At 35.2% G+C, this 17,929-nt stretch overlaps 1 protein-coding gene across 1 annotated transcript; it reads right to left on the bottom strand.

Annotated features, from left to right (window-relative positions):
- Positions 1 to 474: 474 nt before the first annotated feature.
- slc24a2 (solute carrier family 24 member 2) lies at positions 475 to 17,512 on the bottom strand. Its single transcript, XM_043245590.1, has 10 exons — positions 17,413 to 17,512; positions 13,971 to 15,031; positions 6,064 to 6,099; positions 5,875 to 5,983; positions 5,706 to 5,780; positions 5,366 to 5,442; positions 5,111 to 5,245; positions 4,784 to 4,873; positions 2,920 to 3,086; positions 475 to 2,822 (listed from the first exon to the last, which is right to left on the bottom strand). Exons 2-10 carry the CDS (start codon positions 14,877 to 14,879, stop codon positions 2,573 to 2,575), a joined length of 1,848 nt encoding a protein of 615 aa, XP_043101525.1. The 5' UTR covers positions 14,880 to 15,031; positions 17,413 to 17,512; the 3' UTR covers positions 475 to 2,572.
- Between the last annotated feature and the right edge of the window lie 417 nt (positions 17,513 to 17,929).

Raw genomic sequence — 17,929 nt, 5'->3', positions numbered from 1 at the left:
TCTACTGACAGGTTTATTGAATTACACAACACTGACCTCCGGAAATAAAGAGAGGTGGTTTTTACAATTCCACATTATTAAGAAAATATACGTTTCTGTTCAAGTAGTAACTTTATTATTGTCACTAAAAGTATTATTTACTGCTTATCCGTTCAAGTTAGCATTATAGCTAGCAGAGAACTCATTTATCTTTTTATTAGCATAAAAAGAAAATAACCACTGGAGAGGACTATATGTATCTTTATTTGATATCATAACCAAGTTAAGAATATATTACCTTAGCTATTCAAATATTAACTAGCTAAAATTAAGTATGAGCATATTAAGCAAAATACAATTTAACACAATTTAAGATTAGACTTGCTTTCGTATTCATATCTTTACATCAAAGACCGTATCAGTTCTCAAATTCAGTTGATATTTAAAAGTTTCTTCTTTTATGTAATATTAATAATATATCATGATGTACAGGCCACACCTTTAAAAAAATACACAAAAGTATTATTCATAAAATATTATAATAACAAAGAACTAAGATGTTTGTTTCACTTCACAAAAACGTTCAGCGCCGAAAAAATGCATAAATACACAAACTTGAAGTAATAATGCTTTAGTGTAAGTTTAGAAATAATTTTATTTTGTCCATAACTCATGTAAATACACAGAAATTATGAATGGATAGATACATATGTATTTAACTAAGAATAACGGTCAACCTCAAAGCTGTTGGGTGCTCCATTCCTTTAGTACTTTCGCTTACAAATTTCATTCCATCATCCGAAATGATTTAAGACAGGAATGAGAGATACAGGCAGGGATGAATGATCGGTAAAGAGTTCTGCACCGAACTCTCTCACACATCTACTCACATTAACACCAGCTGACAGCTCTGATAACAGTGGAGTCTGTAAGAGTTCGTGAACACTGCAGTCTAGACAGATGATGATGATGATGATGATGCTGAAGATGGTGATGAAGACACCCTACAGCTCAAGAGATGATTGTGAAAAGAGAGCGATAACTGGTTCTCCTCTATAAGCAGAGAATGTCTTTCACTATTCATTCATTCATTGGATTTCACCAAACGAATCGCACCAAATTAAACATCAGTCCCAGAGAATAAACATATAAAATATTGCATTTACAAATAACATTTAATGTGGTTAATTATATTCAATAGTACAACGAGCGCTCCAAATCTTTGAGTTGGATACTGATTATTTGCAGTTCTACACTTTAAAAAAAAATAGGCCTAAATTTAAAATTTATGTATTGACTTTGCATATAAAAGTTTTAAAAATTTTAACATGAACTAATGAACTTAATGTAATGCATATTTTTCAATCATACTCGACTGAAAAGAAACGGGTTCGATTTTTGCACTCAAAAAATGTTTGCTTCCATTCGATGGTACAATAAATAATCATTTTCAAAAAGTATTTACTCAAATTCAATTTACTCAGGCATTGTTCAAATATGATTGCTATGATACAAAAGCAATATTCAGTTAGTTCATATACATGAGACTGAAACAAACTGGATTGATAAATATATATTGTCATTCTCTGTTCATACTATTATATAAGTCTTACCCGTTTCATTTATATTTGAATAGCAACTATGTGTTATTCTGGTACCTTTGTAATAGTGTTTTTAATATTTTTAGTAATTTTTTATTTCCATTTTAATTTTAAAATTCCATTTTAGTGGCATATATTTTTAACTTTCAATTTTAGTTTTAGTTATTTTAGTACAACAAGTCGAAAAAAAAATGAAAATGAAGAATGTTTCATATTTTATTTCAGTTAACGTTTATTTTATTTCAAGCAACGAAACCATTGTTGCTGTTTTAGTTATCTATAATAACCCTCAAATGTAGGCCATCGCATAAAGTGTATTAGTTTGTTAAAACTCTGTAATCTAGATGGACATAAGTTTTCATATGCAATTCAAAAACATAAATCTTAAGTTTAGCCCTATAATATTTGGTTGAGAATAGACTTCTGACTATGTCTACAAGTCTATTCAATAAAAGATATGATATACTCAGAATGAAAATGCTCAAGTAACAATCAGAAAGGACCAGCATTCAGCCAAAGCAAATATTAAGCTTTGTTTCTTCTTTCTTTTAAAGTTATTGTGCAACACAAGGCTTATGATATCATGAGCTTTAAAGCACAGTACCAGGATCGCGATTGAATTATTAATGCATATTTGCACCAAAGGTCCTTTCCTGAGTCCGTGGTCATTCCCCACAGATGTCCGCCTCCTCATTGGATGTTGTGTCTCCATGCTCTTTAAAGTCCATCCTCTTCAAACAGCGTATTAAAAATGGCTAAAATCTACAGTACATCAAGTCTCTATGTACTGCTTTTGAGAGTGCATGCGGAATATTGCACTACTTTCCCATAACAAACTACTTGCTTGGAAAGCCCTGCTACTCAGACTTCAGTGGATATAAAGAAGCGGTGCCACAGCGCAGCTGCGGTCAAGCTCTCGTGTTATCATTCGGATGCCCAATAAATAAGGGTCTGTTCTCAGAAAAAGAGCAGCGGCGTGCACGATAAAGGATTCAAATGGAGACCGGGCAGATGATGATCTTGTCCTCCAGCATTACGCTGACCACCAGGAACACAAAGTAGAGCAGGAACATGAAGAAACCCAGCAGCTTGCTCATCTTCCACTTGCACACAGCGATGGAGATAATGACGAAGAGGAGCATGAGGAAGAGCAGAACGATGGCGCAGAACAGGCCGTTGCTGCTCACGGTCACTGCAGACATGTCGTTCAAGATCGAGAAGAGCAGCCACGGAAAAGGCAGGCTGGGGACAGTGAAGAGACACAGGGAAGGTTGTTTTACAATAGGCGGTCTAGAGCATGATGATTCTTGTGCTAATTATGAAATTGAAGATCTCTCACCCCACAGTGATGTCAAATATGTTGGAGCCGACTGAGCTGGAGACGGCCATGTCGCCGAGACCCTTGCGGGCAACAATAACACTGGTGATGAGATCAGGAATGGAGGTGCCAGCCGCTAGAATAGTCAAACCCATGATCTCCTCCGTGATTCCAATAGTCTCACCAACCTGTAGGAAATTTGCACTGGGTGTTTGAAACTTTCCATGAAAATACTGTGATGAAATTGGGTTAAATTGACATTAGCCTCAAGCGTCATTAAAGGGTTAGTTCACCCAGAATTAAAATTCTGTCATTAATTACTCACCCTCATGTCGTTCCAAACCCGTAAGACAATCGTTCATCAGTTAAGATATTTTTGATGAAATCTGAGAGCCATCTGACCCTTCATAGACAGCAGCACAACTGAAATGATCCAGGTCCAGAGACGTGATAAATACATCAGTAAAACAGGATGTGACATCAGTTGCTCTAATTCCTACTATACTTTTTTGTGCAAAGAAAACAAAAATAATTTACTCAACCGTTCTTCTCCCTAGAGTTAAAACACGCTTTCCCTTAAGAGTAAACAACCGCAGATTATGTCAAATACGTTCTGATATACCCTCTAAAATGGCAGCAGACTAGAAGAATGGTTGAGTAAATCATGTTATTTTTGTTTTCGTTGCGCAAAAAAAAGTATTCTCATAACATCTTGAGCTGCTGATGACACATGGACTGTTTTACTGATGTGTTTACTACGTCTCTGGACCTGAATCATTCCAGTTATGCTGATGTCTATGGAGGGCCAGATGCCTCTCTGATTTCATGAACAATATCTTAATTTGTATTCAAAAGATGAGCAAAGGTCTTACGGGTTTGGAAGGACATGAGGGTGAGTATTTAATGACAGAATGTCAACAAAATGTTCAGATTCGGTAAGAGTGAGAAATCTTTTTTTGTTTTTCATTTTGGTAACAATAACAACACTGTTTACCGAAAACATGGCAAATTGTAACACCTGATAGCTGGTTTTATTTAAGTATAGGCCTATATACAAAATATATGAACTGTTCCAACTTATATGCATCAATGTCTTAACTCCAACAAAATACCAGCGAAATAAATTTTAAATTAATTTATACCAACAAAACGTTTAGTTAAATCAGGTAGAAACTCCCCTTTTAGTTACTACGTTTTGTAAACCACAATTTTTGAAATGGTACCATGATAAGAATACATTAATGACACTACACTATGAATAGGGTTATCATATCCAAGTATCATATCAGTATCTTATGGCAAAGGCCTAACATCCATCTCATCTAGATATGAATCATTAAAATGAATAAACAGGTTTAACAGAATATCAGATCCAGTACAATCCAAAAAGTTTTTCTTTCAGTAATTTTCAGTGGTTATCAAACTTCTTGACCCAAAAGTCCCTCCACTGTCCAATATTTAAAGACCCCACTATTTTTGGTTGTCTGATTTTAAACTTTTATATAAAAAGATTTATTATGTTAAGTAACCATAATTGATTTCCTGGTTTCTAATTGTGGTAGAGAACAACAGCAATGGGTTTAGGTGATTTTCTACACAGGGAGCTGAAGCGGAGCTAAAGAACAGTTTGGGAAAAGACAAGAACAGCTTATTGGCTTTGGGATTTGGCTAGTTTTTAAAGTACGTCTTACAGATACAGATACAGATACGTATAGTTACAGATTTACATTAGTGTTGTAAGGAAGCAAACACTGCTCTTTCTCTCTGTTTCAGACATACACGCAGTAATGCCAGAGCATCACTATATTAAAATAGTGATGCAATATATGGTGAAAGAAACTGTGTGAAACTGGTTCATTGCGCGCTATTGGTGAAGTTGAGGTACCTGATGAGCCCACCACACCATCATGTAAGAGAAAACAGCAATCCAAGAAATAGATCCCAAAAATGTGATCGGAAAGAACTTTTTTGATGTCTGCGGAACAGGAGAGGATAAAAGGAAAGATAAGGAAGAGGCAGCATGCTATTCAAACATTAAAAACAGCAGTAAATTTACAAATGTGACCTTGGACTACAAAACCCGTCGTAAGGGTTCATTTTGAAATTTAGACCTATATCATCTGAAAGCTAAATAAATATTCTTTCCATTGATGTTTGGTTTGTTGGTATTTTGCATTTAAATTAATGTAAAAAAGAAAAAAAAAACACGTACATCTCTGCGGACATCTGGCAGTGACAGCCACAATGGAAAGACGATGGGGAAGATGAAGAGGTATGTTGCTTGCTTCCTCGGCGTATCTGGCCACGCCAAGCTCAGAGGCTGGTCTTCATCTTCCTCCTCCTCGGCCTTTGAGATTAGAGCCACAAAAACATGAGGCCATTCAGTTGCTTGTGATATTTTAATATCAGATAAGGATTCCAATATATTTGAACACATCAAGATGATCTAGTTGCGTTGCGACATCACCTCAGCTCCAGCACTGCCATTCATAGGCGGAGTGACTTCCACCTCCACATTACTGCTGTTGGGGACATTCTTGTCAACTAGAAAATTAAACAACAGAATTTTAAAATTAAAAGTTACTTCATTACTATAATATTTAATTATGTGATTTAAGCACTGAAATCCCCAGAAACCCTTACAATATTGGAACATTTAGATGCTTATTAGTGAAGTAAATATTTAGTTTATGTATAATCCCTTTACTTCTCATATACTTTTCCAAACAGAGTTGGCATGAAAAAAAAACACTTTTCGGTGAATAAAACAAGCTAAGCAATGTTGTAAAATATAATAGTAAACATACCAACACCATTTGCCTCATCTTGTCCCTTTTTTCTTGCAATCTTGTGTAGAATCGATGCCTTCTCCTTAAACTTCCCTAGAATATATCACATAATTTATTAATAAGACTTAACGATGCACGTCAATGCGTGTCTATTTGTAAATCTGGAGTGTATGTATTTGCAAATTACCTTCGCTGAGAGGATCGAGTGTGTGAATCATTAGCTGGAAAATGCTGTTTCTCATGAGGGTGTTGTGTAGGGAGGCGGAGCTTCCTCCTCTCTGGAGGCGTGGTTTAGCCTATAGGGGGGGAAAAAAAGAAATGCCTTCAGATATCTAAATGTCTTGTCACTTATGCGATGCTTGAAGATGATGCTTACCGAGAGTTTATTTTCATCATCTGCCACACTGATAACCTTGAGAAAAAGGGAGAGAAACAGAACTCAGTGAATTATGAAAAGTAAAATCAAAACTTGCATTCCTAAAACAATTGTCAAAAAAATTACCCATCACCGTAAAACAACATCTAAAAGGCATTTTCAAAGAAGCTCCACAAATATATATTGTTTTTCACAGCAAAAATTGATTTCAAAGCAAAATGAAAGATGAATGAAGGAAATTTCACCTAGTTGTTAGAAAATAGAGGCTGAAGGTTTCAAACCTATTAAGATAATTGTTTTATCACCAATAAAGTGCCTGACACACACTCTCTAAATTCTTTTGCCTCCTCCTACAAACAGCAGCATTATTTTGACTTAATAATGACAAGTTATTACCGTTATTAAAAATGTTAACAGCCAAGGCTTAACATTAAGTTTAATTGTAGTATATATACATACATACATACACACACTAAATTAATAATTTTATTACTAAAGTAAATAAAAATCTTATGCATAACAATACTGTGATTGTATGATCAAAAACACAGTAATGTTATGAAAGATTAAAAATTGTAATAATTGTTTCTATTTTAACATATTTTAAATATAACTTGCTTGTGTGATTTTTCAGCAGTCATTAATTCAGTCTTCAGCCACATGATTCTTAACAAATCATTCTAATCATTCATGCTCTAGAATATCTCTAAAAATGCAAAATATTATTAACGTTAAAAACAGCTGTGCTGCATACAGTTGCGGACGTTTTTCATGATTATTTAATAAATAGAAAGTTGAATCAGAAATTATTTGTAACATTATAAATGTCATCACTTTATATACACTAATAAATAAAGAAGCCCAGTTTGGTAAATAAAATGGGAAAGCCTTATTGCTTAAATACAACAAAAATAAAATGAAAATAATTAGTGCAATAACGATAGGAGGACATTTAAGGCCAGCTTTAAAAAGATCAGATCAATCTATCCCCAACATTCAGGTAACCAAGAACATGTTAAGCTGTTACACAGCTAAAAACAGCTAAGACTAATACCTGACCCTAAATAGCACTTCTTGAGTACTGTATAGAAAGGCCAATCAGAGAATTTTGTCACATCTTTCAAATACAATCAATACGTTTCTAAGAGACCACTGAAACTAAAAGATGAAAATTACTCCTTTCAAAATCTAAACCCAAAAATCTCTTTCAAATGTGTCTTCAAGCACTGCGCATCTTTTGTCTGACCACTGTATGCAAGAAATTAAACAAAACTGCACTGCATTTAATATCATATCCAACCAGTAAATCAACCGCACTATTTTAAACTCCACAGTATATATGTATAGATATTTATATTTTATATATGTACATTATATTTACATTTAATACATTTTTAAGTGCAAAAAAATCAGAAAAAGTAATTCACTCGTTGAGAAAATATTTTATAGTCCATTGTAAAACCTATTTTACATCAGGAAAGGTGAAAAAGCTATTACTTTAATGCATCATTAATGTCTAATATTATATGAATTCATATGTATATTTACATTCTAGAACAGAATAAATAATTTTATTCTAATAATTGATTTATTTTTGGAACTATTCTGTAGTCTTCAGGTACGTAAATGGTTGAAATAAGCTCTTTTTCAGTAAGCCCCTGCCCAGTGAGGTGGCAGCACCAGCAGTGTCCTCATAAGAAAATCGGTTGGCTCATCAGAGACACACGAGCAGCCTTAATTAAGCCTAATCAGCCCAGTGGAGCATAGAGGGCTTAAGCACGTTTCCTTCGTGATTAGCAGGCCCAGCCATTTGCTGCCCGTTCACGTTCCTCCCTTCCCAGCTTTGGTCTTTCTGCAGGTGGAAGATAAGCTCTGGCCTATGGCCAGCGTTGCCTGTGGAAATACAGCTGAGCTCTGTGTGTTCAGTGAGCTTTAAAGCAGAGGTCAGCCAACCGGAGACCAGCTCGCTGAAGCTGTCTGACATTAACGGAAGTCCTGCTGCTAGGTCGACAATTTAAAAAATCTGAGTTAAGGCCAATGAAAACTATACTACATCTGCTTCCAGAAATATTGATGCCAACATTATTCTAAACCATCTTCCAATTACTGTCCAATTAAAGGATGGCATTTTTTATTGCCCGGCTAAGTTATTATCTGCTTTCAGTGGAAAAACCAAAAACGATGTAATCTTATTGTTATAGCTGTGGTGTGAACTTTGCTAGTCTCTTACAGCTTTTAAAACTTCATAGTTACATAAATTGAAAAAAAAATGTGTAGAAAAAACTTCGACTCAGAAACATTAATTACAAGGTAATGGTGGTTCTTCAGAAATTATAAAAATAATAAAAAAAGGTGTAGAAAATGTAGAAATGTCTCCTGATCGTTATTGTTATAGTTGTATTCTCTTTATATTCTCTTACAGTTTTTAAAACCTCATAATTACAGATATTTAAACCAATTTCACTATTCATTACAAAACAACAAATTAAATTTTCAAGTAGTAACTTTCTCTAATAATCTTTGTTTTATTTACAACTTGAAAAAAATTGTAATGTTAAATTTTACTATCATTGGTGATTTAAAGCAGATGTAACTAAACCTTCACGTTATAGAACTCATATATACCAAACAGTCAAAAATCTGAAGACTAGACATAAGACCTTAAAACCAGACTCTCGAAGCTGAATTCAAAATCAAAAACAATCAAAGCTAACCGTTTTAAACATAAAAGCACTGAGAACAATACTGGTTTGAGATGACGCAATTCCATCTTTACAGCATTTCTTTGACACCTTAGCACAGGTATTGAAGCGACTGTCTTTTTTCGAACATCTCACTCATTCCATCTTTTTCCACACATTTGGAGTCAACCTGATCAATCTGTAGTTGCAGGAAAATGACAATCCTGACTCAAGATCCCTCTCGCACCACAAGCGACCAGAGATGCAAAAAGTCAATTTTACACTTTTAAGAGCCCTACAAGTAAAATGTATTTCACTAGTAAAACATCTATCACAATATACGGAAATATTAGCTACACACAGTATTTGCAGCATAAAGAATAGCATACTCAATGCGATTTGAGCACGGAACTGATCATTTTGTTTATCAGAAGAGATCTTTAAGCACCAAAAACTGAAGCAGAAAATGATCAGCTGCAGTAGGACCGACCTTGCTTTGGCCTTCAGTCGTCTGGAATCTGGCGAGCTACCACATGTGTTTCATAACAAAAATGATTTCTTACAGATGTTTCACCAGCCGTGCTTAAATTCTAACCTGCCGACATCATGTGAAAATGTTAGAAAATAAACAACTGACCTTGTGAAACCTTACAGTTAAAACTGTACGCATGACACAAAAATGATTGAGGGGGCGGAGAGAACTACAGGAATATTTTCCAGTACTGCAAAGCCAAAGCTTTACAAAATCTTGTATGAATACATAAATCAAATACTCTACAAATCTTAAATGAATCTGTCATGGGATTTGACAAGTATTTTACACGAAACACAAATGCTAAAAATGGAAGTATTGGGGATCAAGGGCAGTCTTACTAGAGAGCGGCTAATGAACTTTGCCAAGTAACAGTTTAGCAATTAGTTGGACCAATTAACATGCTAGATCCATGCAATGCCACCATTACAGTGTTATCTATATAGAAGGGAAAGAATTTGGATATATTTAAATGTAATGCAAAAGTCACAACTTTGAGCTTGGATATTCATACATCCAATTAAATCCTCGAAAAATTTCACTTAACGTTCACTAATTAATATATGCTAAACCTTTCCCTGTAGCAGCAAACTCAATCAGTCTACTTTATATCAATTAGTATAACATTACATATAAAGACCGCCTGTTACATCACAAAAGCTGGAGAGCACATAAGACAGAACAAAGTTCCTGTTGCTCTCCTGGCGCCATGCCTTTACTAATGAAGATAATTCAGTATGATGTAACAGAGAGACTGAAGACGCTGAATCACCTTTGCCTTTAAAAGATCCAATTGAACATCAAGCTCAACTGTGTTTGAACACCGTCTGCGCAAAACAATGACAAGCAGACAGTTTAAAAAGAGTCATAAATCCTGTGGACATCATTCCAGGTTTAATCATATGGGTCATCTGGGAACTTGAATTGCCTCTACAGTGTCTCTTAGCAAGGGTCCGGTAGTTAACCAGAGGAGGCAGACAAGTACGCTAAAGAGGCTTAAGGTGACATGTAACCAATTTTAGAGACAGAGGCATTTAAGGATTCGCAAATTAACAACATATGATGCCAGGTTCTCACACTTTCCCCTCTTTAATTTTCATTCACAATTAAATATCCTTTGAATTACGCTAGGATTGAGTCCATTTGAATCAAATACTATAGAGTACCACAAAATGCTAAATAGGTTTCATAATTCAATGACCCTTAATAGGTAGAGTAATAATCATGTCACAATGCAGAAGAAAATACCTGTCGTAATATCCTTAATATTGCATTATTTATGTTTACCTATTTACTAATTTTGCACAAAATTTTATTTTTTTAAATGATGTACACTAATATAAGATAAAGACAACTACAGAATAGCTGTTTTGTGTATCGTTCCACACAAGGAACGCCAATTCTCACTGTTAACTAGCATGCATATTACTAGTATATTGGCTGTTTAAAACATGGATTATTTTGAAACCATATTTTAGATCCTTAATTAAAACAGCAAATTAGAAACTAAGAGGCAAAAGGCATACTTGTAGGTAGCCAGTATGAATCTGAGCGGAATTATGTACTGCTCAATGTTCTGACATTTTAACAAAGTATTAACTTTGGCAGATGAACAGCAGCTGTATCACTTAAATGCCATTTCCGAATTTGCTATCAATTTTCTATGAAAATCGTTCAAAATATTCACAGTAGGCAGAACTGTGTGATTAATTATTTTAAAAATGCCTCTCAGGAAATTGTGCAAGATAGGACAGGCAGTGAAAAGAGTTGTTGCAATGTTCGATATTCCCTCAAAAGTCTTCTTTAGAAGGCAGGTCACTCTCCTAAGCACTAAGAGTCTTTTTACTTTGGTTGGCGTCACCCCTTCTAAGCAGTTGATTTGGGATTACAAAGGATTTCAGGTTTGGAGTCACAAAGCACAAACAGAAATGCATATATCCACCCTGTTTCTGAGCTGTATATTAAACACTTGTTGAAACAAAGTTCTTTCCTGTGAAAATAAATCTGACAATGTGATTCAAAAACCTGAAGAGTTTCCCACAATACTCCATATCTGAGCACAATTTAAAAAAAGAACAGGACACCTGTCTATACTTAGGGCTACTAAAAGGATCACATCTTATTGGATTAGCCCGAGCTTCGGCTAAAGGAGCAAAGAGCACATGTACCAACCTCCCTACACCAACCCCATCTCTACCACTATTCATTTTAATTTTAGAAGTCTTAAACCAAAACCAAAGCCATTTTTCATTCCAATCCAGAAGAGTTCAAATCCAATGTAAAGTGCTTTCTATAATGGCTTCTACACGGCTCACCTCTCTGTGTGAATAAAAGAATGTCTATTTAGTTGCGTTAAATGAATTCTGAACGAAACATTCATGAAACATTTATGAAACATTTTTACAAGCTTTCTGGAATCGTATTCCCAAAATACTGAGGTGACAATCCTACATTCAAAAAGCAATCTACCAGCAAAGAGCAATCTAAGACTAAAGAATGTGGGTTTATGTAGATAATACGCTACTAATGGTTCTCAAAAGTAATGTACATGCCCCTGGTGCATCACTAAGAAGCCTATCAAAAACAGCACGGTCAACTGATTCACCTGTGTTCCATACGTGGGACAAACTGCATCTGCAAACAACAAATCCGACTCCAGCTGTTTGAACGAAACACAGCAGGTTGGACAGGTTTAACTGGCTTCATATGGGCCTCTTAAACTATCAATATACATATTAGCGCTAAACTGATATCCAGATTCAAGGTAATTCAACAGTGCATGGCATATAATCATACATTATTCATGTCACCTCCAGCAATGGGGAAATATACAGTGGCCCCCAAATGACACTTGGGCAGTTTGTCTCACTGCGTTAGTGAAAACCAATTAAACCCAAGGTGTTTTTATTAATGTCTGTCGACTAGAAAGTGTCTAAATACATAATTTCTTCAAGTATTTTGTTATAGTATTTCAAACTGCACATCTTTTTTTTGTTGTTGAAAGAACAGTATGCCAACAATTTGTCACGTCTTTGTCAATTATCTAATGCAATGACATACATGCACGTGGCTAATTTATTCAAATTTATGTTGGGGGTCACTGTATAGTAAGTTATTTTTAAATAATTACAATAAACAAGAAAAAAGAACAAAGAGCTTTTGGAAACATAAAATTCAGCTGCATGTACTGTACTGTATTGTTTAAGTTCCTTGTGCCTTGTTTAATGCCCACACAAACAAACATGAAACAATTGTTGTGCTTTCCTAATCAGTATTCCCAGTAAAAATATGTAAAGAAGATTGCAACAATATAACTGACAAATTATTTTTTAAACAAAATTTTTATCATATATATATTATATGTAGATTTTTCTTTTCTATTCTATTCTATTATATATTTAAACATATATTTAAATTCTATTATATATTAAATATATATATATGCAGTTTTCTTTCCAACAGAATACTGGTTAAGCAAAGCTGAACAAAGCTAAACAAAGCTAACTGTGCCAGTAAAAAACAAAAATAGATATATGCCTTTTGAGGTGTCTAGCTGATAAAACACAGATTTTAGTAAACGGAGAAAGTAAATGATTTTAACTTTTTTTTCTCTCTGGCCTCATCTCTACTACTTGCTGTCCAGCAGTAGCTCTGGTCTTACTCAGCTGATTGTGTGCTCTCGGAACAGTGTTGTCTGCTCTGTCCAGGTGACACCTGATATAATGCCTAATCCGGCTCAGAGAGGTGATAAAACTGTCTGTGTTCTTTTCATTGGGAACACTGATTCTCAGCCAACAGTCAGGTTCCGCTTCCGCTGCTAGTGCAATCAGCTCCCTTGTTAAGTGCTCAAAATCCATTGAATTTCCCAAAATGCACCATAAAAAAACACTGAGCACTGGCTGCACATATTCACATAGCAGAAATGTCATAAATCATCAGAGCATGAGCACAAATGTACATGAGCTTTATTTTCGGTCCCCTCAGTCTAATTCCTTAATGTGCATGAATTACAGCTGCTAATTTTTTTTAAAATGTTTGTATGCACATAATGCTTTGCAGAGTAACCCATTTCCCAGAGAAAGGAAAATGCTTTCATGCATTTTATTATCACCATGACCCTTTTAGGGTCGTGCAAGTACATATTTAATGAGTTTAAAACCTATTGGACAACGACAACGTCTCGTTTTAAAACTAAGACGCTCTTAAATCTTCATAAAAAAAGTGGTTCTCAGCTCTCTCACTGTCCTACAAACTATGTGAAGTGCCAAATGTATTTATATAAAATAATAAATAATAAATATAAAATATAAATATAAATATAATATTAACATAAATGTAAATATACTATATCTGTCTATGAAATATTAAAAGAAACTAGCAGTGAGATTTCATTTGACATATAAATGTTTTTTTTTAGCATTTTAAATACAAATAATAATTAATAAAAATCATTTAATAGTGCATTAAAGTTATCACTAAAATTATTAATTAAAAATAGAATAATATAAAATTAAATCAATTGCATTTGTTGCATTATATCAATTGCATATAAAAGCCATCCTGTGTCACCAATGGAAATCTGGTTGAGAGCCACTGTGATATACTGATTCCTAACAGGAGTGGAAGGAGACATAAAGGAGAATGCCACCTTTGACCTGGGAAGTAGATAATTCACCTGGAACACTTCCACTAACCTTAGGAGGAGCTTCAATGTCGTCCACTTGATTCCTGAGTAATTTAGTTTTGATTAAAGTCTCTACAGTCACGTTGTACTTCATAAAAGTGACGTAGCTAGCGTAACAGAGTAACAGTCCAATGCTCTCAAAATAGGTGATGTGGTTATCCAGAAAGAAAACGATAAGCATAATTAGTCCAATGATATAAAATGTGACATCTCTAAACAGAGGCCACCAGGTGAGGTTGAGGATCTCGCGTGAGAAGAGAGCGCACATCCCGATCACGAACAAAATGTTGAAGACAGCCGAACCCACGATGGTCCCGATGCCAACGTTGCTGTGTGAGACGAAGACACCGATCACGGAGGTGAAGAGCTCGGGAGCAGAACCTCCAGCGGCCATGAAGGTGGCGCCCGCGACGTCATCCGAGATCTCCAGTTTTTCTGTGATTACGGTGAGAGCCGGGACGAAAAACTCATCACAGACGATAGCGAGGGCAATGAACATGTACATCATGCCGAACATATGCAGCACGACTGCACCTTGCCTCCTCTCCTCCAGACTGAACAGATCCTCTGGATAGTCTCCCTGGCTGTGCTCGTCGGATGAGGCCATAGCGATGGGTGAATCTGCCGAAACATTGCGCTCTTCGTCAGAAGATAGGACAGTTCTGTGTGGCACTGGCGCTGCAAGTCCATCATGGTTGTTGAGAGAGGTGAGTGGCGTCCATCTTGGGAATGGGCCCAAAGTGAAAGTAAAGGCACTCCAAGACAGGAACAATGTGAGGGCAGAGATGCTCAGGATAAAACCAAAAATCCGAGAAGGGCGTAGTTTCCTCCTGACATGATGCACTCGTTGACGTTTGCTGTTTCGCTGCAGAGGGGTGCGATCTGACCCCAGTTTGACACTGGGGAACATGGGATCCATGGTTTGACGGGCAGCTTGGGGGTCCGGTGGTCTGAAATCTATGGAGCGCCGGACATGATCACACACCCACTCTACTTAAACCTGACAGGAACAATGTACTCCCCGATTCCTCACAGGGTCCAGAGTCTCTAATGGCTTCCTCATAATAATCTCTGAAACACAAGATATCACAAGAGTGAAAAAAAATGTGATTTTTCTGGATCAGAATATATTTGCCCTAGAGGATTCTGATTTACCTTATCATTTTGAATCGAAACACAATGAATATCAATGACATGATTAGAAAAGTTGATTATGTTTATTTCAAATATATCCTGCTTGATTTAAGTAGGATTAATGTAACACATGCTTTCCTCAGCCAATCAGGAAGCCGGCTGTTAGTCACCTTGCTGCAACCTATTAACTTCCAGAGTACGTCTTTGAAGGCGAAGGAGGACAGTGTTTCTCAGACTGATCCCACACCTGTTCCATAAGGCTGCTGATTCAAAGCAACACTAATCACTTCTGTTTAATGTTATTCCAGATCTTTCTTACTCCAAATGCAAAAACAAAAACAAACTAAAGTATTTTGAAGAATGCTGGTCAGCAAAAATTTCTCAGAATTTTTCAATTCTTTTATTATAATAATAATTATTATTATTATTAATGTCTATGATTAAAGCACACTGAAAGACATATTTCTATACTATCATTGTACGGGAGACATTGTATCTAACAGAACTTAACATAATTTAAGCAAACAATCTCAGCCGTTTTAGCTACAGGTTCCCTAACAGGTGATAGAAAGGTTAAGGGCAATGACAGATGCTTTTTGTTTGGCACACACAATCTCTCTTTTCCAATATAATAGAGCCCCAAAGTCTCCCCAAGCGTAACTCTTCCCACTATACTTATACTTTGTAAACCTTCCCATCGTTTCATATTTCAAAAAGAATCTGGGATGTTGCTTTTGTCACTAGAAGAAGACATGCAGATGACTTTCATAGTATGGGGAAAAAATACTATGGAAGCCAATGGCTACCGTCAGCTGTTTGGTTACCAGCATTTTCAAAATATCTTCATTTGACACTAATAGATATTTGGAAGGGTGAGTAAATGATGACAGAATTTTTATTTTTGTGCCAACTATTTTTGAACATATTGAATGATTGAATGATATGATCTGTCATATTAGCTTTGAATAAAAATAATTCATTTAGATGTAACCATATTAACACAGTTTATTGTGCAAAAACATTAAAAACAAAGCAGGATAAATGTGTACGCTATCACTTTAAATCAATGTTACTGTGATAACTCTGTATCAAAATATATTAGACAACACATACAGTTACCACTCTCTCTTTTTTTGAAGGCCTACAGACTACCATGTGAATCTAAAAATAGAATCTCATCCCATAGGATTGCCAGTCCACTACAGTCTAAATATGACAGTGAGATACACTTAGCATTGCCAATAATTGGGCTTCATAGTGTACAATAACCCACTATCTAAATATAACCAACCGCTTCCAAAAATTGACCCACAATGAGAGACGCTTTTGTTCTGATCTGGTGTCTATAGGTTATAGGAGGACATGTGCTCATGCGTCTAAACCAATAAATAACCACTGTAATCTGGCAGACACCTTTAGATGCTCACACAATGCATGCAACTAATAACACAGCAATTAATCATTCACATATAAAATGAGATATTACACCAACGATATATAAGTTATGCATTACTCATTACTCATTTAAATCAGAATGACTAAAAAAGCAACAAATAAATAGTTACATTTATTATTATTTATGATCAAATTAAGCAATGCATCCACCAAATAATATATTTCTGTAGAAAGACGGGGCTATGGTAAGCAAGACATTACTTAATGTAAATAGGCTATTATGCAGCTTGAAGTTGGCTCATTTGATTATAATTAATAAATTAACGTATTTACACATTGCCTACAAGACACTTATAATATTTGTATTTACATTTGTTTTTATTAATATAATTTACTGCATAGATCTTAAATACAGATTTTTTTTCCATGAATTTTAACAAAAATGTCTTTTTCATTTATATTTACATTTTTAAAACTCCTGGCAGCTTCCTCTGATGAATCCATCTGTCAAGCTAAGGATTTAATCGGATCTATAGGCCACTGTTATCCTGATTTACAGTCTTTACTTTTACCCCGTCTCACAGTATATCTCAGCACATACTGTATCAAGCACATTAATGTATATTTATTACCAGTGATCATATATGCAGTTGAATGCACGGGTACAGTAAGTGAACACCATTTGCATCTGTCACAAAAATGGAACAAATTTATAGAAGTTAAATGGGATAAAGTATCATCCAATCATTTCATGTTCATTTAAAATAACCACCGTATGTTTTTTGTGCATTTATGCACTGCTCCTTAAGCTGGGTTTACAGATCTTTTGCACTTAAACGAAAAACTCATCAGGACATAATAAAAAACAGAAACAGAGGAAAATGCACAAATACCAGAATGCTACTACCGATAAATCAATTTACCTTCGCATCTGGTAGTTTAGCGTGGATGGTGAATCCTTCAGATGAATCCCACAGACTTATGGACACCAAGCACTTGCTGTTTCACTGTCATGGATCAAGAATGCTGCTACTGCTGCCACAGGTTAAAGGGGAGGTCTGATCTTTTCTCCCTCCCCCGTCTCACTCTCTCCTTCTTTGCCCCATCCCTTGTGCATTTGTTCTGTCCTTGACAAGTTGGGTACAGTACATAACCTGCAATGATGTAAAGAACACAAAATGTGTCAATGCATTTTTTTTTTAAATCATGACTTTATGGTACGTAAGATTTTATGTTAACATTTATTGCATATGGGATCCTGGCCACAAAACCTTTTGTTTCCACTTAATATTAAAATGATTCAAATTATGCAAACATTAAAGTGCAAATATGGCATATCATGTAACTCAAATAAGGTGATTAAAAACTGCATGCATTAAATATATATAAAACTGCAGATTTTTGTAATATAACAAAAACTTTTTTAAATGTTTTAAAGTC

The sequence above is a fragment of the Puntigrus tetrazona genome, chromosome 1 (assembly GCF_018831695.1).
Source record: "Puntigrus tetrazona isolate hp1 chromosome 1, ASM1883169v1, whole genome shotgun sequence".
NCBI classification, from domain to species: Eukaryota; Metazoa; Chordata; class Actinopteri; order Cypriniformes; family Cyprinidae; genus Puntigrus; species Puntigrus tetrazona.
Note: the sequence above shows the minus strand (reverse complement) of the source record. Positions and strands in the feature narration are given on the sequence as shown.

Bases quoted from the DNA above. Each gene is read 5' to 3' on its own strand.
- slc24a2 (XM_043245590.1), bottom strand. From the start codon at position 14,879: ATGGATCCCATGTTCCCCAGTGTCAAACTGGGGTCAGATCGCACCCCT. The intron at 5,443-5,705 runs GTATGTTTACTA...TTAATTTTCTAG, and splicing joins AGATGAGGCAAATGGTGTTG to TTGACAAGAATGTCCCCAAC. The intron at 2,823-2,919 runs GTGAGAGATCTT...CACTGTCCCCAG, and splicing joins ATATTTGACATCACTGTGGG to CCTGCCTTTTCCGTGGCTGC.